This window comes from Nerophis ophidion, linkage group LG11 (genome assembly GCF_033978795.1).
Source record: "Nerophis ophidion isolate RoL-2023_Sa linkage group LG11, RoL_Noph_v1.0, whole genome shotgun sequence".
In the NCBI taxonomy this organism is placed as follows: Eukaryota; Metazoa; Chordata; class Actinopteri; order Syngnathiformes; family Syngnathidae; genus Nerophis; species Nerophis ophidion.
In genome coordinates this window covers 1,862,637-1,884,063 of record NC_084621.1, presented here as the reverse complement: position 1 = coordinate 1,884,063, position 21,427 = coordinate 1,862,637, and the positions used below count along the sequence as shown (strand labels likewise).

The 21,427-nt window shown below is 42.5% G+C and overlaps 1 protein-coding gene across 4 annotated transcripts in view; it reads left to right on the top strand.

Annotated features, from left to right (window-relative positions):
* ddr1 (discoidin domain receptor tyrosine kinase 1) overlaps positions 1-21,427 on the top strand; it is a 154,210-nt gene that overhangs the window by 90,556 nt on the left and 42,227 nt on the right. For 3 of the 4 annotated variants that reach the window (XM_061914832.1, XM_061914829.1, XM_061914830.1), the window contains exons 7-11: positions 3,865-3,967; positions 4,312-4,498; positions 11,542-11,791; positions 16,977-17,111; positions 19,179-19,241. In XM_061914832.1, the coding sequence (XP_061770816.1) occupies positions 3,865-3,967; positions 4,312-4,498; positions 11,542-11,791; positions 16,977-17,111; positions 19,179-19,241 (738 nt within the window). The remainder of the gene's footprint in view (positions 1-3,864; positions 3,968-4,311; positions 4,499-11,541; positions 11,792-16,976; positions 17,112-19,178; positions 19,242-21,427) is intronic. The other variant, XM_061914831.1, reaches the window with a different exon arrangement.

Below are 21,427 nucleotides of genomic sequence, written 5' to 3'. Positions count from 1 at the left end.
CAACAAGTTAGCTCATGTGACTCATCAAAAAATGATTGCATTACTCATGAATCATGCAATTTATTTTGATCGTGCAAGCTTTTTAACCTCAACTGCTTTGACAGTTAGTGATCAAATCAATGCACGTGCAGCACAAAAATCAGTGGAGACTCCGGCTGGTGTGCTGCTTGGCAAATATCCCTCCAAAGTACACCCTGAAAGAACCTAAAGGAGACCTGCACTTGTTTTTAAATGTTGCCTATTGTTCACAATCAGTCTTCACGGTGGCAGAGGGGTTAGTGCGTCTGCCTCACAATACGAAGGTCCTGAGAAGTCAGGGTTCAATCCCAGGCTCGGGATCTTTCTGTGTGGAGTTTGCATGTTCTCCCCGTGAATGCGTGGGTTCCCTCCGGGTACTCCGGCTTCCTCCCCCCTCCAAAGACATGGACCTGGGGATAGGCCCCTCCCACCTCCAAAGACATGCACCTGGGGATAGGTTGATTGGCAACACTAAATGGTCCCTAGTGTGTGAATGTTGTCTGTCTATCTGTTTTGGCCCTGCGATGAGGTGGCGACTTGTCCAGGGTGTACACCGCCATCCGCCCCAATGCAGCTGAGATAGGCACCTGCGACCCCAAAGGCAATAAGTGGTAGAAAAGGGATGGATGAATGGATGTTCACAATCAGCATGAAAGACATGACGGCTGGATTTTTAAAAATGATGCATCCAACTTGTAAACAAACACACTTACATCGGAGCCTATAGGAGCTCCTCTATTTTGCTCATAAAATCCAAAAAATGATCATCCAAAAAGCACCAACAATAGTCCATTTAAATGTAGTGATTTGAATATTAACCATGTATTGGTCATTTAAGAGTTAACGCAGACAAAGTCTTTGTGGCTGTGATCTCAAGCCTTGGTACAATTTCGAGATGATCGACTGGCAAGGTTTGTCCTCGCTTCCTCGCTCCATCCATTTTCTACCGCTTATTCCCTTTTGGGGTGGCGGGGGGCGCTGGCGCCTATCTCAGCTACAATCGGGTGGAAGGCGGGGTACACCCTGGACAAGTCGCCACCTCATCACAGGGTCAACACAGATAGACGGACAACATTCACACACCCTGGAAGTTTGTTGTTAATCATAAATTATCCATCTTACCTGGACGGAAGAAGTCTGAGGAAGTATTTCAACAAGTTGGTAGACTTTGACAGCCATTTAGGACTCGGAAATGGCGAGAATGACACGAAAATACATTTGGTTCCCTCCTCCCCCCACCTCGGTTCTTTGTGAAGAATATGAGACATTCTTCACCTAATTGGGAATATATGAACGTCCTATCAGTGGGCATCCTGAAGGAAGCAGACATTGCACAATAAGGGATGTTTAATTATGTTTGTTGGCTCTCATAGTCTGCAGTGAGCAGTAATCGGTGATGACGAAAAAAAAAAGCTAATGTCGTGATGGGTTTTTAAAATGAATGCACCGCGTATGTTAAAAATGATCAAAATACTTAAAGATGAAATGTTATGTACCCATTCGTACATTAGATATATACTTACATCATGACCAAACTCACACGTATTACAAACATAGCAGCTACAATCATCGACCTACCCACATCAAACATTTCCGATTCAAACCACAAGTCCATCACTCGACTGGCAAACACAATAGTCCTGGATATCAGTCACCCGCTACACAAATACATAATCCCACTACCATCAGGGCGCAGGTACAGAACGATCAAATTCCGGAGGGCCCGCCTCAGGAAAAGCCTTATCCCTGTAGCTATAGCCGCCCTAAACAGCTGACCTGGAACGACCCAACTGATAAAGTCTGTAAATGTGTTGGTCATGTATGATGTCTTTTTGTTATTTTTGTTTTGTGATGTGCAATGACTATATGTTTAAATGTACGGCAATGAAAATTAATTTCCCCACAGGGACCAACAAATCTAAATCTAAATGTATATAAAACCTCAATGAAGGTGTTTAGGTGTTTTTTTAAGGGCCTTATAGTGCGGCATAGTGCGGATCCCATCGGTTCCGTTGTAAGCAAACTTTTGATCGCGTTTATCTAATATTTAGAATGCAAAAAAAACAACCTATCGTCACGTCTCTCATAATGATTGTGAACGATGGGCAAATCCCCAAAAAAGTTCTGTTTCCTTTTACGATAGCCTCATATTTAAGTAAAATGTTAAACGTTCCTGGATGACATTCTGACAATAAATTACATTTGTGTTTAGATATTGGGATCTTTTCTTAAGCAAGCTTTATTTATGCAAATGCACAATCTTTGGTGAGTACTCATGATTAATCCGAATTCAAAAATGTAAATTGGATATTAAAAATGTCATTTGACAGCTTAATATTTACATTTATCTTGTAATACCGTATTTCCCTGAATTGCCGCCGGGGTGCTAATTAATTTAAAACCTCTTCTCACTACAGGAAATACCATAGACATGAAGTAAAAATTTGAGTGTGATGTAAAGATAGCATCATGAAAAGCACATTTAATTAAAAAAAAACGTTATTATGGTCTTACCTTTACTTATAAATGAAGTCCATGCCAGTTCCTTCTGAACAAAAGCATCGATAACATGTTTATAGAAGTCTTCCTTATCTTTCTTCAGTTTTAAAAGTCATTTTGTCTCGATGGAGATCTTCCTTTATTACCTCCTGCTTCGATTAAAAGTCCAGTTTAGAAAACTGCTATCAGACCGCTGCTATCAGTTAGCTCGGCTCGTCACGTGCGGGCGACGACAGAATTATCCTTGTTCAACTCCCCCCTCCCTTTCTGCTCTGTGGGTGATCTCTTTATCCCACCGCTGCCACCATGAAGTGTTATTGTATAAATAACATACTGGGTATTGAGGACTGGAACATGCTTTGTTTCAGCCCGGTTGTTTACATAGCCAGCATAGAAGTAGTGGTGTTACATCCTAAAAGGTCCGTCGTGCCCCCCCCCCCCCGCGTCATATCCGTCCCATCACAATTCACGTCACTCGTTGTCACTTCTTCTGCAGCCGAGTAGTCGCAAGAAGGATCACTAGCGCCCTCTACCACCAGGAGGCAGGAGTCATTTAATGACTCATATTTGACAGACGCAGCTACGGTATATTAATAAAACATAGCTGCTTACTGTTCTTTTTCTAGCAAACCGGTATTCAATAGCTTGGACCTTAAATCCTACTGAATAGTTCTTAATCTTCTTCCCTTTGTGCGATTTCAAATTACCGGTATTGAAATCAGCCTCCTCCATTTTGAAAATGATGACAGGGGAAGTGTCACTCGTGATGTCACCAGTTTGACCCGGCGGTAATACTAAGCATGCGCTAATTATTTTGCCAAGCGAGTTTGACCCGGCAGTACTTCAAGGCAGGTGCATACTATATGTCCTGCGGCAATTCAAGGAAATACAGTATTATATGCATGAATTTTTTTTTTATATATAAAAAAACAAACAACTGTGCCGTTTGCTAGTTAAGGTTGGTCCCTGCCCCAATCTACCCATTTTAAAAGCCCCACAAAACAAAACATGAATTGTGTTTCCCTAAAAAGAAGCTGAGACTTTCTGGTAAGACGTGTTGGTTTGGTACCAACCACTCTGCTGTCTTTAATTATTACCATTTCCTTATGCTAAACGGTGTATGATACAAGATGTTTATGTCTTATAAAATGAAGCACTTGGACATGGATTATTGTGGCTAGCAGAGTGCTGAGTGCTAGTGAATGTTGCCGAGCCTGATTAGCTCATCTGTTAAAGCTGCACAGACCCAAGTAACCCAGCCTTTTGGAGCCTTTGCCCTTGTTCTTTTGAAACTTTGGGCAATCAAGTGGCAAACCATTGGTTATATCGCTGTTTTTTCTCCTACAGATGGTTTAAAGGCTTATACGGCCCCCGTGGGCCACGTCATGAACCTGTCAGGCATGCAGGTCTACCTGAACGACTCCACCTACGATGGAAGCACGCAGCAAGGGTAAGCACTCTGGACTATAAAATCATAGCAAGTGTTTGCATCAAACACCTCTCAGCACGTGCAGCTCGTCCAGCTCCTTTCTCGGCGCCTAATACAAACGGGACCCACAGTGTTATTTTAGTTGCTGGGGGATTTGGAGGCGTGTTTCCTGGCCAGAATGTTTTGGCAAGCCGCAAGAGGGTCACGCTCGCTCGCCCCGGCTGTGCGGTTAATGGGCCTGGGATGTTTTGCTTATGAGTAAGCTAACACCTTTTGATGCGATCCAGACGTGTTTCGGTGCAGATGTGCGCTAATAAGAGACAATGTGTATACTGCAACACGACCTTGTGTGTGTGTGTGTGCAGCTTGCAGTTTGGCGGCCTGGGTCAACTGTGCGATGGCGTCCTGGGAGGAGACGACTTCATGGAAACCAAAGAGCTGAGGGTGTGGTCCGGCTATGACTACCTGGGCTGGAATAGGGATGTTCTCGGGAAGTCCAGCGTGGACATAGAGTTCCATTTTGAGAAGCCACGTGTCTTCCGTAGCATGCAGGTAGGCAACTTAGTTCCACTGGCAGCCCACCGACCCAAACTGAGCCCGGAATGACATTTGATTAAACCCGCGAGTGCAGCTCACATTTTTGCTGCATTTTTTCTCAATTCTGCAGATAACTGACCAATTGTGCTAAAAATGCACTTTGAATGGCATTTTTCTTATGAGGGGCTCCTGTCATATTGAGGAACTTTTACTTGCATTTTGTTAGTGGGTTTTTACAAACAGTCAATGATAAGTGAATTATATTTATATAGCACATTTCTCTAGTGACTCAAAGCGCTGTACATAGTGAAACCCAATATCTAAGTTACATTTAAACCAGTGTGGGCGGCACTGGGAGCAGGTGGGTAAAGTGTCTTGCCCAAGGACACAACGGCAGTGACTAGGATGGCGGAAGCGGGAATCGAACCTGCAACCCTCAAGTTGCTGACACAGCCGCTCTACCAACCGAGCTATACCGCCCCTGAGTTGTACTTTTCTATCCTTTTTGTAAGGAAGTCAAAGCGCTTTGACACTATTTCCACATTCACCCATTCACACACTGCCATGCACGGCGCTAACCAGGACCCATCAGGAGCAAGGGTGAAGTGTCTTGCTCAAGGACACAATGGACGGGACTAGGATGGTAGAAGGTGGGGATTGAACCAGGAACCCTCAGGTTGCTGGCACGGCCACTCTCCCAACTTCAGTACTCCTGTCACAAAGAGAATATATGACTCGTGTTTTCCCCATAATACACTCTGTCATGTAGGGCAGTGGTTCTCAAACGGGGGTACTTGAAGGTATGCCAAGGGGTACGTGAGATGTTTTTTTTAAATATTCTAAAAATAGCAACAATTCAAAAATTCTTCATAAATATATTCATTGAATAATACTTCAACAAAATATGAATGTAAGTTCATAAAGTGTGAAAAGAAATACAACAATGCAATATTCAGTGTTGACAGCTAGATTTTCTGTGGACATGTTCCATAAATATTGATGTTAAAGATTTCTTTTTTCGTGAAGAATGGTGGAGTTTGCATGTCCTCCCCGTGACTGCGTGGGTTCCCTCCGGGTACTCCGGCTTCCTCCCACCTCCAAAGACATGCACCTGGGGATAGGTTGATTGGCATCACTAAATGGTCCTTAGTGTGTGAATGTTGTCTGTTTATCTGTGTTGGCCCTGCCATGAGGTGGCTACTTGTCCAGGGTGTACCCCGCCTTCCGCCCGATTGTAGCTGAGATAGGCACCAGCGACCCCAAAGGGAATAAGCGGTAGAAAATGGATGGATGTTTAGAATTAAGTTGATGAATCCAGATGGATCTCTATTACAATCCCCAAAGAGGGCACTTTAAGTTGATGATTACTTCTATGTGGAGAAATATTTATTTATAATTGAATCACTTGTTTATTTTTCAACACGTTTTTAGTTATTTTTATATCTTTTTTTCCAAATAGTTCAAGAAAGACCACTACAAATGAGCAATATTTTGCACTGTTATACAATTTAATAAATCAGAAACTGATGACATAGAGCTGTATTTTACTTCTTTATCTCTTTTTTTCAACCAAAAATGCTTTGCTCTGATTAGGGGGTACTTGAATTATGGTATAGGGTGGTATAGCTCGGTTGGTAGAGCGGCCGTGCCAGCAACTTGAGGGTTGCAGGTTCGATTCCCGCTTCCGCCACCCTAGTCACTGCCGTTGTGTCCTTGGGCAAGACACTTTACCCACCTGCTCCCAGTGCCACCCACACTGGTTTAAATGTAACTTAGATATTGGGTTTCACTATGTAAAGCGCTTTGAGTCACTAGAGAAAAGCGCTATATAAATATAATTCACTTCACTTCACTTGAATTAAAAACATGTTGACAGGGGGTACATCACTGAAAAAAGGTTGAGAACCACTGACGTAGGGGATCTGTGACTTCCATTTTATAGTACTCTTAAGTCAGTGTTTTTCAACTTTTTTCTTTGAAAAACTTCCAGAGGCACATCAGCAGTAATCATTGAAAAATGAAACTCAGTAGACATTAAAAAGTTGTTGTTGCAATTGATGGATATGCATCAATATAGTTCTTGTCTCAAAGGAAGTGTACTGTCACATCATGCTGTGACTTATTTGGAGTTTGTTACTGTTTTCCCATGCATAGTGTTTGAGCTCTTGTCTTGCGCTCCTATTTTGGTGGCTTTTCCTGTTTTGTTGGTATTTTCCTGTTGCAGTCTCATGAGTGCTATTCCCAGCACCTGCTTTGTTTTAGCAATCGAGAACATTTAAGTTGTTGCTATCTTTTTTGTGTCGACATTGTTGATTGTCATGTCATGTACGGCTGTACTTTGTGGACGCTGTCTGCTCCACACGCTCTTAAGTCTTTGCTGTCGTCCAGCATTCTGTTTTCGTTTGAGGTAGTGATGTACAAAATAAGAATAAGAGTGAAGGAGTTTGGAAACAATTTATTCATGCAACTTTCCCTGAAACTAAGACTTTTAAGGCCAGGAGCTTTCAGAGATGACCGGCAACATTCCCCAGGTTATGTTATTGTTTTTTTTTTCTTTTAGAGGCTCTAATTTGGATTCTGAAGTGGTTCATCCTCTAACCGGAGATCATCCAGCCTCCTCAAAATGTCAGAGATTAGATTCTAAATCTTTTTTTGAGTCAGTTGAATGCCAGCAGGTGTTTGTGATCCCCTTGGCTTCTCTTGGTGTGTGCGACACATTTTTTGAGCAGAGTTTAAACCACATTCTGTTCCTTTTGCAATTGCAGCGCTCCCGTTTCAATTTCCTGCCTGCATTCAAATGAATCCCCTCTGGCGGCACCAGTACCCCCAAATAATCATTTGTGTCCAGATGTTCTTCATACTTTATACCGCTGGCCATTTCCACTTCGGGGCATATGACCTCAATTGGATTTCTGGAGGAACTCGATGCATAAATCTATATGCTCATGAATAACTCTCATAAATATGTAATATTGGTATTATAAGTAAGTACACACAAAATCATTTCCATGTGTTGAACAAAGATAGGAACGCTGACAAAGACCTTTTTTTTTTTTTTTTTTTAAATGAACGCTTTGATGTGGTAACTGAATAACCTCATTAGAGTAAGTCGAGCATCACAGATGGATAACGGGAGGCTAATCCTTTATTTATGCCTCTAATGAAGCTCTGCACACAAACTGCCGGAGGTCATGTGATGTCTGCAACTTTTAAAATCCACAAACACAATAGTTCACAGTAATGTTTTCCCAATGGATGGAATTGATATAATCCATTTTCGTGTGCCCAGAAAAAAGTTAGGAGGAACATGGATTTAGAATGTTGTTAAAATAGCAGCTTTTTCCTTACCTCAAAATCTATTTGTAGTCTCTACAACTTAACACTTAAAAATATGATCAATCAATCAAATGTATTTATGTAACCCTGAATGACAAGTGTCTCAAACGCCTTCACAAACTCACGACATCCCCTAACCCATTTCCAGGGAAGGAAAAATAACAAAAAAAACAGCTTGGGAAAAAGAACAAACCATTCCAGGGTGATTGGGCATATTTATTGAATTGTTAAATTAATAGATAATGTGGGCGTTCAGTCCACAGTCATAAGGGATCTTCTTCCGGGTTCATCCAGGCCACCTGCTTCACAACTAGGGTCAACTAGCACAGGGGTCAGGAACCTTTTTGACTGAGAGAGCCATGAAAGCCACATATTTTAAAATATATTTCCGTGAGAGTCGTATAATATTTTTTAACACTGAATACTGCATTGACGAAGAAGCAGTAGAAAATGGATGGATGGATTTTTAAGTAAGACCAACATTTTTAGAGTATAATAGGTCTCTTATTCTTCTTAATAACATTGTTATTCTGAAGCTAACCATCATTCCATCCATTTTTGCCGTCTGTCCCGTACTTGGAGGGAACCCACGCAGTCACGGGGAGAACATGCAAACTCCACACAAAAAGATCTCCAGGCCGGGATTGAACTCAGGACCTTTGTATTGTGAGGCACACGCACTAACCCCTGTGCTACTGTGCTGTCCATAGTAGTGTTTGTTTGAAATGTTGTTATTGAAATATTGATGGAGTGCAGGTCTTGTTGTGAACTCAGTTTTTGAGATGCTCTGCAATTATAATTAATCAAATCCTTTCAAGACCGATGTTTAGGAATTTTGTCGACTAAATCTAATTTAATTTAGATGACTAACCCAATACTAAAACACATTTTGGTTAAAAGACTAATTCAAAAACCTGTCAAAATTAACATTGGTGAACATTTTTTACATTCAATGTTTTTCCCTTTAAGGACACAGAATTGTAAGGTTTTTGTAATATTTGCTTGAAACAGTGGATGTTTCTGCACAATTATTTGCACTTAAAAATGTTTGTTGTAATAAATATGATTATAACATTTTAACATAATGTTTGTGTTCAGTTACAATAATAATTAAAATACTTTTTACCATTAATGCGAATTCTTAAACGGGTGCGGTAGAAAACGAATGGATGGATTAAAAATACATGACAATGTTTTATATCCATCCATCCATCCATTTCCTACCGCTTATTCCCTTTCGGGGTCGCGGGGGGCGCTGGCGCCTATCTCAACTACAATCGGGCGGAAGGCGGCGTACACCCTGGACAAGTCGCCACCTCATCGCAGGGCCAACACAGATAGACAGACAACATTCACACACTAGGGCCAATTTAGTGTTGCCAATCAACCTATCCCCAGGTGCATGTCTTTGGAGGTGGGAGGAAGCCGGAGTACCCGGAGGGAACCCACGCATTCACGGGGAGAACATGCAAACTCCACACAGAAAGATCCCGAGCCTGGATTTGAACCCAGGACTGCAGGACCTTCGTATTGTGAGGCAGACGCACTAACCCCTCTGCCACCGTGAAGCCCAATGTTTTATATTTCGAACATTATTTTTAACACTGTGATTAGCAGCGGAATTATTCATGACTTATCGTGTTAAGCAATGTCAGCTCAGATTTATCTGAGAGCCAGATGCAGTCATCAAAAGAGCCACATCTGGCTCTAGAGCTGCAGGTTCCCAACACCTGCTCTAATAGATGCTACGTTCAAATTAGTTAACGAGTGTGTTGCTACTCCAAACAGCAGCACTCACCGAGTGTGTAGTGACATTACTATTCTATTAAAGACTATTTTGTTATGTGGAGTAGAGATGGCATCTTTTTGTGTCCGGTTTGTTTTTGGTTTTGCATTAAGGCTTTAAGGGTAACTGCACTGAATTGAACGGCTCCTATCGGCTCCATTGTAAGCAAACATTTGATTGAATTTGTAATATTTAGAATTCATTAAAAAAATCAATTTGTCGTCATGTCTTTTATGTTTGTGAATGATGGGCACATTTCCAGAAAAAGTGCAGTTCCCCCTTTAAGTAGACCAGTGGTCACTCAATGTTGTGTGCATTCATATAAATATATAGCATTTTTAACCATGTGTCATCATTCTCTGTATTGCTTTTAAACAATATGTCGATATAGATGGATGGATGGATATAGATGTCAGTTAACCGAGAGACAGATCGTATTCCAAAAAAGGTATATCGGGACATTCGTATCCGAAGTACTGTAACTTTTCAACCATCCATAGAATGAAACATTACATATTTTGGAGGGTCCAGCCAGATTCTCAACCTAATAAATCCAATACAAAAATAATAGGGGGTTGTCCAAAGGCTTATGAAATTTGACAGATTCGGAGCAGTTTTGGAAAGCCGAAGTATTAATTTTGTATTGTTTATTTTTATTTTTTTTACAGTTTTGGATCTTTTATTCATCATTTTATTTTTCTAAATATGGTTTACCACAAAAAAATCTGCCATTTCAACTGTGTCCACTTTGCAAACATGCTCTGCTGAAATTGTTCTTGTTGCCATAGTTTCAAAGCAGTTTGAAAGTCTTTTTCAAGTATCCCCACAGAGTCTCTGGCCGTGCAAATCTTACTAAATTAGTGTGAGCGCAGTGTGTCCTGTACTCTAATAACAAGATTGTTGAAGCTCTGGGTTTGCCATGCAAAGCTTCACATTTGTATTCTTGTACCATTTACAACACGGTGTTGTTGTAATAAATCTTGACGTTCTACAGGCATTGTTTGATGGAGCACCACCTCCTAATGCTCCCCTGGTGTTTGACTCTCCAAATGTTTCTTTAAGCCAGGCTGTTTCCTGGATTTTCACCAGGGGTTTTCCCAGACTAACCTCAGCTGATGTTAGATGTAGTTGGTGGATTTGTCCTACTGAAGAGGTCACAGCCTGATTCTGACCTAAATGTTCAATGTGCTGCCTGGACTGCTTTTGTGACTTCATTGAAACATGGCCTTTCAGGTCCAGAGAAACAGAAGGGAATGTCCAAATGTACAAATTAGATTGACATAATCTCCACTCTAATGACCTTGTTTCTTTTGAGTTGTGAGACCACCCGTGTGACTTTTGCCAAGGCAAGCACACAAGGACACAACTTCTAATTCAACAAGTGTTGCTTTGCGTGCCCTCACATGTGAATGGTGTTAGCAGGGCAACTTCACTTCATCTCCTCATCCAGTCACTTATATTGGTCGATAAATTGGAGAGTTTTGACCTCATCCGGTCTGTGGCTAATTTTGTTGTCACGACATTGGAAGCATAATGATTGCATGGTTGGCCACTTTGTTCCATTTCCCCCTTTGTAAATAATGTATTGTAAACATAATTAATCAGTTCAAGGGTCAAACATTTACATTCATGTGTTTTTCCTGGAGATGTTAGTCTGTTTCGTGAAGGTACAGCCTTTTGCAGTGATTTTTTTTGTTATTTTTGCTAACCATTCCATCTGTCCTGCGTTTTTCATTCTTGAATCCCTCCCTGCCTTTTTGTTTTTCCTCATCTGCAGTCACTTTGCGCTCCACCTCTTGCAGAAACAATTAGGGTGCTAAAACAGAGGAAGGAAATGTGTTTTGATATTTTCTCGGCTGATTGAATCAGCCCAGCTGAGGGGAATGAAAGAACCTGCCTCCGAGTTGTTCATTTTTCCATTCTGCTGCTCCTCCAGGTGCACAGTAACAACCGTCACACTCAGGGCGTGCGGGTGTTCAACAAGGTGGAGTGTCTCTTCAAGCCGGACATCCTGCAGCCATGGTCGTCTCCGGCCCTTGCACTGTCTGTACCTCTGGAGGACCTGAAGGACCCGTCCTCTCGAACCATCACTTTGCCACTGGGAGGACATGCGGCTCAGATACTGCTCTGCAAGTTCTATTTCGCGGACCGCTGGCTGCTTCTCAGCGAGATATCATTCCTGTCTGGTAGGTATCACCGTCCTTGCCGTGTTTGAGAGCTCTTAGGGCTTGGACACCACCAAAAAAATCCACTTTAGTTTCTGCACCTTGGAGACCTCTGAGCACCCATGATAGGAACACTCTTAAGATGTGATGTCAACACTGACATGTTAGTATTATTATTACCAATACCACATCTGTTTATTTAGAAATTTTGCACCACAACCCAATGATTTTTTGGCCAGGGTCACTGCCTTCTCAGGCTCCTCAATACTCGAGCTTCATTCACACTGAAATTAAAGTAGCAGCTTAATGGAAAAACTATTTTGAAGCGATTATCATATATAGATTTATAACACCAAAAATTTCCAAAGTTTGCACGTAAATATATATTGTGCAAATAATATCAATCTCTCTAGTGGGGGAGTGCTCAGAGAGTAGGGGTGTGGGGAAAATCAATTCGAATTTGAATGGCGATTCAGAATCGATTCTCATTTTTAAAAAATGTATTTTTTATTTTTATTTTTTTAATCAATCCAAAAAAACAATACACAGCAATACCATAACAATGCAATCCGATTCCAAAACCAAACCTGAGCCAGCAACACTCAAAACTGCAATTGAGAGGAGACACAAACACCACACAGAACAAACCAAAAGTAGTGAAACAAAAATGAATATTATCAACAACAGTATCAATATTAGTTATAATTTCAGCATAGCAGTGATTAAAAATCCCTCACTGACATTATCATTAGACATTTATAAAAATAAAAAGAACAATAGTGTCAGAGTGGCTTACACTTGCATGGCATCTCATAAGCTGGACAACACACTGTGTCCAATGTTTTCACAAAGATAAAATAAGTCAGATTTTTGGTTCCTTTAATAGTTCAAACAAATTTACATTATTGCAATCAGTTGATAAAACATTGTCCTTTACAATTATAAAAGCTTTTTACACAAATCTACTACTCTGCTAGCATGTCAGCAGACTGGGGTAGATCCTGCTGAAATCTATGTATTGAATGAATACAGAATCCTTTTGAATTGGAAAAATATCGTTTTTGAAACGAGAATCGCGTTGAACGGAAAAAATCGATTTATAATCGAATTGCGACCCCAAAAATCGATATTGAATCGAATCATGGGACACCCAAAGATTTGCAGCCCTATCAGAGAGTATGGAGTATCGGACTGTCTTATTGTGGCGGTCCACTCCCTGTATGATCAGTGTCAGAGCTTGGTCCGCATTGCCGGCAGTAAGTCGGACACGTTTCCAGTGAGGGTTGGACTCCGCCAAGGCTGTCCTTTGTCACCCATTCTGTTCATAACTTTTATGGACAGAATTTCTAGGCGCAGTCAAGGCGTTGAGGGGTTCCGGTTTGGTGGCTGCAGGATTAGGTCTCTGCTTTTTGCAGATGATGTGGTCCTGATGGCTTCATCTGACCGGGATCTTCAGCTCTCACTGGATCGGTTCGCAGCCGAGTGTGAAGCGACCGGAATGAGAATCAGCACCTCCAAGTCCGAGTCCATGGTTCTCGCCCGGAAAAGGGTGGAGTGCCATCTCCGGGTTGGGGAGGAGACCCTGCCCCCAAGTGGAGGAGTTCAAGTACCTAGGAGTCTTGTTCACGAGTGGGGGAAGAGTGGATCGTGAGATCGACAGGCGGATCGGTGCGGCGTCTTCAGTAATGCGGACGCTGTACCGATCCGTTGTGGTGAAGAAGGAGCTGAGCCGGAAGGCAAAGCTCTCAATTTACCAGTCGATCTACGTTCCCATCCTCACTTATGGTCATGAGCTTTGGGTCATGACCGAAAGGATAAGATCACGGGTACAAGCGGCCCAAATGAGTTTGGGTCTCTCCCTTAGAGATAGGGTGAGAAGCTCTGCCATCCAGGAGGAACTCAAAGTAAAGCCGCTACTCCTCCACAAGAGGAGCCAGATGAAATGGTTCGGGCATCTGGTCAGGATGCCACCCGAACGCCTCCCTAGGGAGGTGTTTAGGGCACTCCCAACCGGTAGGAGGCCACGGGGAAGACCCAGGACACGTTGGGAAGACTATGTCTCCCGGCTGGCCTGGGAACGCCTCGGGATCCCCCGGGAAGAGCTAGATGAAGTGTCTGGGGAGAGGGAAGTCTGGGCTTCCCTACTTAGGCTGCTGCCCCCGTGACCCGACCTCGGATAAGCGGAAGATGATGGATGGATGGATGGAATATCAATCTTACGGCGCTTCTCAAGCTATTTCGTGAGATAATAAACAAGTAGAGTCACATGATCAGTGATCTACTGGTGGGAACACAGTTTCTTTAAAAAGTAACGCACCTACTTCTCACAGCATACTTTGTGAAAGATAATAATAATAATAATAACTTGGATTTATATCGCGCTTTTCTAGACACTCAAAGCGCTCACAGAGAAGTGAGAACTCATCATTCATTCACACCTGGTGGTGGTAAGCTACTTCTGTAGCCACAGCTGCCCTGGGGTAGACTGACGGAAGCGTGGCTGCCAGTTTGCACCTACGGCCCCTCTGACCACCACTAATCATTCATTCATCATTCATTCACCTGTGTGAGCGGCACTGGGGGCAAAGGGTGAAGTGTCCTGCCCAAGGAAACAACGGCAGCGATTTTTTTGGATGTCAATAGGTGGGAGGCGAACCTGCAACCCTCAGGTTTCTTGCCGGCTGCTCTACCCACTACGCCATGCCGCCCCACTCTTGGAGAAATGATGATCCTAGACCCCATATTTTCGAGCCCGAACACAAGGAAGATGAGCAACAAGTCAGTATTGCTAAGTGCTAAACCTACAAACTAACCATGATAAAACAAAAACTTACAGCACAATGTCTGCTCTCACTGGGATGGCGACTGACGGGACGCTCACATAATCCCGTTTGGATGAAGAATCAAAAGTGCCACAAGCATCTTTTTGTGCCCCTTTTGCCATCTCCACGCCTAAGTTGGACGTTAAAGTTGACCAGCCTCTCGGTCCATCACAACAACCTTTTATTATCAAAGGAAGAGGCATCAATGAAAACCCACAATTAACTTTTATCAATTGAAGAAGCAAAGCAGCAGGCAGTGTGTCAACAACATAGCAGCATAATGCGCCGCTAAAATTAGGTTGTGTGCGTTAGCGCTTATAATAAAAATATCACTAATATGTTGTTAATATTCAGGTCACGAGAAGTAAATGGTTTTTTCCAATCTGTACTTATTTCCAGTATAATTGATCAGCTGATATTGTCAGAGAGCAGACGAGTTCCCACCTTGATGTCATCAAATCCCGAATCTACGGAAAAAAAATTTTTGTGGCGAAATATTCAAAACGGCTATCTGAAATCGTGGATGTTTAGATGGTATTTCCGCATACTTTGCAGATTAGAAATAAATGGGTTGTACTTGTATAGCGCTTTTCTACCTTCAAGGTACTCAAAGCGCTTTGACACTACTTCCACATTTACACATTCACACACACATTCACACACTGATGGAGGGAGCTGCCATGCAAGGCGCCAACCAGTACACATCAGGAGCAAGGGTGAAGTGTCTTGCTCAGGACACAACGGACATGACGAGGTTGGTACTAGGTGGGAATTGAACCAGGGACGCTCGGGTTGCGCACGGCCACTCTCCCCACAGCGCCACGCCGTCCCGATAGAATAGAGTGGATATAGTTTAACAGATACAGTGGAACACCTTTTTAGCGAATGAAGTCAACTTGTTTTACCACACAGGTGCTTGAAGGAAAAGGTTGCAAAATCGTTAATATGGTTGGGGAAAAAGTATTCCAGAATCTGCACTAAAAATGTTCTTTATTCTTATTTTATAGAAAAAAATATCCTGATTTTGTCTTTATTTTATTTTGCAGGATTTTTTTTTTATTAATTTGGATTTTACTTGATTTTATTTGTATTCAGACACAATATTTATTATTTTTAGTTTGTCAATAGGCTAATGACGCATACCTTTCATTTTCAATCAGTTAAATATTTGATTTATTTTACTAATATTATTTTTGGATTAAACATGCAAATATTTTTACATACTTTTACATTTTTCAACATTTAATTATTAGTTGTATTTATAATAATATGCAACTCCTATTGCTATAAAACTGAAACTATATAATGGAAATTGCAGTGTACAACAACATTCTATTCTATTCTAAATATTTATATACATTTCAGTTGTATTTTCTCCTATTGGGTGTGGCATTCATTTACGATTCAATGTAAATGATCAAAAATAGTTACTTGCACCGACTTATTCCTGTATTGTTCCTTTTTATTCGTCCTTGCTGCGTAATTTAAATTGTTATGCCTTACCGCACTTGTCCTCTCATATTTATTCTGCTGTGTTGCCCGGCAAAACTTAATTTGTACGTGTGCAAAAGTAAACATAATTACCAACGGGCAATGCCAAGGGCTGCTGAGCAAGGAGGCAACTTGTTCTGCAGTTTTTAGAGTTGTTTGCCTCACTAAACAGAAGAAAATGCATGTGTATATTTATAGGGACGGCGTGGCGCAGTGGGAGAGTGGCCGTGCGCAACCCGAGCGTCCCTGGTTCAATTCCCACCTAGTACCACCCTCGTCACGTCCGTTGTGTCCTGAGCAAGACACTTCACCCTTGCTCCTGATGGGTGCTGGTTGGCGCCTTGCATGGCAGCTCCCTCCATCAGTGTGTGAATGTGTGTGTGAATGGGTAAATGTGGAAGTAATGTCAAAGCGCTTTGAGTACCATGAAGGTAGAAAAGCGCTATACAAGTACAACCCATTTATAAATGAATTCATCAAATCTGATCAAGATAAGACTCAGCAAAATACCAAACTCAGGAGGCTGAAGGACCTTCAAATTCCTGCGCTGGTGGTGATAAATGATTCATTGTTTGGATTACAGGCAAGAAAGCAGTAGGGTTAGAAAACTGCAGTGCAAGGTCCACCTGCACATTCTAAAAAGGTCCAATAATATTGCTCAATTTTGGCCCTTCCTTACATCTACTACAGCCAGCCAGATATTATAAACAACTGCAAACTATACCAAGATGAATAAACATCCAGTCAAAGTAATACCCAACAAAATTGAGCATTATTATCTGCAAGGTGATGCAGCTCCTGTATTGGATTTTAAGTGTACCTAATGAAGTGTCCAGAAGGTGCTGATGTTTTTGATGAAATCAGTTTTCTGTGCTCGCCTATTTTTCATGCAGAGCCTTTTGAGAAGGATGTCACACGGACACATTTCAACCATCCCACCGCGAGCTCCTCTCCTGCCCTCAACCGCACCTCCGCTATCTCCCCAGCGCCGAGTCGCAGCGCATCCAACACCACCGCTTCAGTTTCCGGTGAGTCCGGTTCTTGATTGCTTTTGGCGTCTCTTTCCTCTTCTGTGTGCCCCCCCCCCCCCCCCCCCCCCCCCCCATTATCCATCATGCTTCACTCCCTCGTTATCTTTTATCTTTTGTCCTTATGACCCGCGTTACATTTGTGTTTTACACAGAACCCAGCTGAGATGGAATATTCCCACAACTGTGGGCGATTTTAGCACAGAGGCTCCATGGCCCCTCTTACACAGCCGTTGCGTTAGCACCTTTTTTTCCGGGTCTTGTTCCGTATAAACAACAATAATTCGGGACGGTGGGGCACCAATTTGTGCCTCCCAGTATTCCACCTATTGGGATAGTGACTTAGCCTGCACAGTGCCTGTGTAAAAAGAGTTAAAGGGGAACATTATCACAATTTCAAAAGGGTTAAAAACAATAAAAATCACTTCCCAGTGGCTTGTTGTATTTTTTGAAGTTTTTTTCAAAATTTTACCGGTCTCCGAATATCCCTAAAAAAAGCTTTAAAGTGCTTGATTTTTGCTATTTGCGATGCCACTATCCATTTCCCTGTGATGTCACACAGTGCTGCCAATGTAAACAAACAATGGCGAATAGCACAGCAAGATATAGCGACATTAGCTCGGATTCAGACTCGGATTTCAGCGGCTTAAGCGATTCAACAGATTACGCATGTATTGAAACAGATGGTTGGAGTATGAAAATATTGAAGAAGAAACTGAAGCTATTGAGCGAATAGCTATTGACGCTATTCATAGCCATAGCATGGCCGAATAGCTGCGTTAGCATCGCCGGTAAAATGTGCGGACCAAACGATCAGGACTTTGGCATCTCGTGACACTGGAGCAACTTAAATCCGTCGATTGGTAAGTGTTTGTTTCGCATTAAATGTGGGTGGAAGGAAACGTAATATAGTTGCAAATGCATCTGCAGGTTATCCATACATCTCTGTGCCATGTCTGCTTTAGCACCGCCGGTAAATAACATGTTAGCGTCGATTAGCGTAGCATGTTAGCATCGATTAGCTGGCAGTCACGCCGCGACCAAATATGTCTGATTAGCACATAAGTCAACATCAACAAAACTCACCTTTGTGATTTGGTTGACTTAATGGTTGCAAATGCATCTGCAGGTTATCCATACATCTCTGTGCCATGTCTGTCATCGCCGGTCAAATGTGGAGACACTCTGGCACATTCAATGGAGGTCTGGCGGCAGACACTTTGGCATCTTGGGGCCAGTGGTGCAACTTGAATCCCTCCCTGTTAGTGTTGTTACACCCTCCGACAACACACCCACCAGGCATGATGTCTCCAAGGTTCCAAAAAATAGTCAAAAAAATGGAAAATAACAGAGCTGAGACCCGGTGTTTGTAATGTGTTGAAAATGAAAATGGCGGGTGTGTTACCTCGGCGACGTCACATTCTGACGTCATCGCCTCCAGCGCGATAAACAGAAAGGCGTTTAATTCGCCAAAATTCACCCATTTAGAGTTCGGAAATCGGTTAAAAAAATAGATGGTCTTTTTCCTGCACCATCAAGGTATATATTGACGCTTACATAGGTCTGCTGATAATGTTCCCTTTAATGCTGGAATCGGTGTGGAAACTTCACCGGACACTCACTTCTCCCTGTGTGTTGTAGTGAAAACTGTTATCCTGTTGAGCAAGTGAGTGTCATTATCTAATGGCAGGATGTTGTCAGGATGTGAAAGTGTTCACAGTTGCAACAATATTCCACCTTTGCTGGGTTCTGCGTAAAAGTGACAGCCAGCTAGATGCTGGATCTTCTGTCTATGAAAGTGTACGGGATCCGGCCATTCAGGCTCTGATATGGCTCTGATGAGGCCTCCAAATGGACGTAACAATGCCAGCATCTGTGTCCATGCTGCCAGAAAAAGGGAGAGAGACGCTGACACAGGATGCTTAACTTGCATATTTGCTTTAAAACAAGATAATGTCATCTTTACTCTACCTGGGCCAATCTCGTCCTTTGCCTTAGTTACTCCTCTCCTTTCACCACCTCCCTGCTCATTCACACCCGTCCTACCTGCTCCTCCTCCTGCTCTAGCACCCCCCACCATTGCCACCTCCACCTTCATGATGGACACCACCACTAACTGGACTCTCTCAGGTGAGGCAAAGGGGAAGAGAAACTTTCACTTCCTCCTCTTGCGGCTTTGAAAAACATCCCTTGGGGGTCTGATTTGAACACCTACAAATACAGTGGAACATCTAGGTTTGGATTTTCCCACAAGAAATACTGCAAATAACAATCCTTTCTATGGTCAAACTGTTAATAAAGGCCTACTGAAATGAGAAGTTCTTATTTAAAGGGGGATAGCAGCTCCATTCTATGTGTCATACTTCATCATTTCGTGATATTACCATATTTTTGCTGAAAGGATTTAGTAGAGAACATCCACGATAAAGTTTGCAACTTTTGGTCGCTAATAAAAAAGCCTTGCCTGTACCGGAAGTAGCAGACGATGTGCGCGTGACGTCACGGGTTGTGGAGCTCCTCACATCTGAACATTGTTTACAATCATGGCCACCAGCAGCTAGAGCGATTCAGACCAAGAAAGCGACAATTTCCCTATTAATTTGAGCGAGGATGAAAGATTCGTGGATGAGGAAATTTAGAGTGAAGGACTACAAAAAAAGGCGATTGCAGTGGGAGCGATTCAGATATTAGACACATTTACTAGGATAATTCTGGAAAATCCCTTATCCGCCTATTGTGTTGTTAGTGTTTTAGTGAGATTAAATAGTACCTGAAAGTCGGAGGGGTGTGGCCACGGGTGTGTTGACGCCAGAGTCTCTAAATGAAGTCACTGCAGCTGCAGCAGGACGGGGGCTCCGCTGATGTCTCCGGTAAGAGGCGACTTATTACCACAATTTTCTCACTGAAAACTGCCGGTTGACATGTTCGTTTGACTGCTCTGATCCATAGTAAAGCTTCATTTTTGGGAATTTTAAACAAGTAAACACCGGCTGTGTTTTTGTGGCCAAAGGCTAAAAGCTTCTCACCTACATCTTTCTTCTTTGACGTCTCCATTATTAATTGAACAAATTGCAAAAGATTCAGCAACACAGATGTCCAAAATACTGTGTAATTATGCGATTAAATCAGACGACTTTTAGCTTGGATCGGGCTGGAAAATGATGTTCGCTACAACTGGAGACGTCAAACGCACGTGTCATCGTACTCGTCAACCACATGTGTCATCATACTGCGATGTTTTCAACGTGACACTTGGCGGGAAATTTAAAATTGCAATTTAGTAAACTAAAGCGGCCGTATTGTCATGTGTTGCAATGTTAATATTTCATCATTGATATATAAACTATCTGTTGCGATCTGTGACTCAGATCTTCACATGTTTATTTTTCCATCTTTGTTTCATTCTCTTCTGACCCACTTACTTCCTGTTTAGTCCGTTACCATGGTTACACATTGATTTCACCTGCTCCTCGTTTTCTACACACCTGGTTCTCCTTGATTTCTCCCTATATAAGCTTTCCTCTTTTCTTTGTTCAGTCTCGGATCCTAATTTGCCCACGCGCAACAGTGACGACTCTCGACCTTCATCTTTGTATGTATATTCTCGCTAGCTTTTACGCTAAGCCATTTGTTTATTTAATAAATCCATTTATAACTTACCTTGTTGTGTTCATCGCTTCGACGCATCCCCGGAAGAACCAATCCGGCATTACAATGCCACACAAGCGTCACAGTAGGATCCGAGCATCAAAATGTTTTTCCGCGTCGAAACCACGGGAGGAACCCTTCGACTTGGGTTTGTGGTTGGAGCTCGTGGCTTGGGAGCAGGAAAGACTTGACTGTGAGCCTGAAGTCCCCTCCGAAGCCGTTCGCGCTGCCCCGAAGAGGCGGGGGGTCCAGTGGAGAGGCCCCCCGCACGGCAGTAATGTTCCAGCACCACTTATTCCTCCCCATGGACACAGCAAGTTTCACCCCGTCCAGGATTCACCCGTCATTACCGGTAATCCTGCTTGTTTTTTTTCAAATCATTCCTTAAGCTGCCATGACACTTTTTCTGACACAAGCGATGACGTCAATTGGGGAACGCCCACCGGTGACGCAACACCGGCCTCTGTTGATGACATTTTTTCAGAAGATTTTTATATTGTGGACAGTAATTCTCATTCCCAACCTTTTTTGAATATCAATAACATTCATGACAAGATACAGAATTATCAGGATATTTTTTCTTATTATTCTAGTCAACCTCAGTCACCTAGTTTTTCTCCTACACCTCCTTTAAAACCTCATTCTCCGGCCAAGTCCAAGGTGTTTCC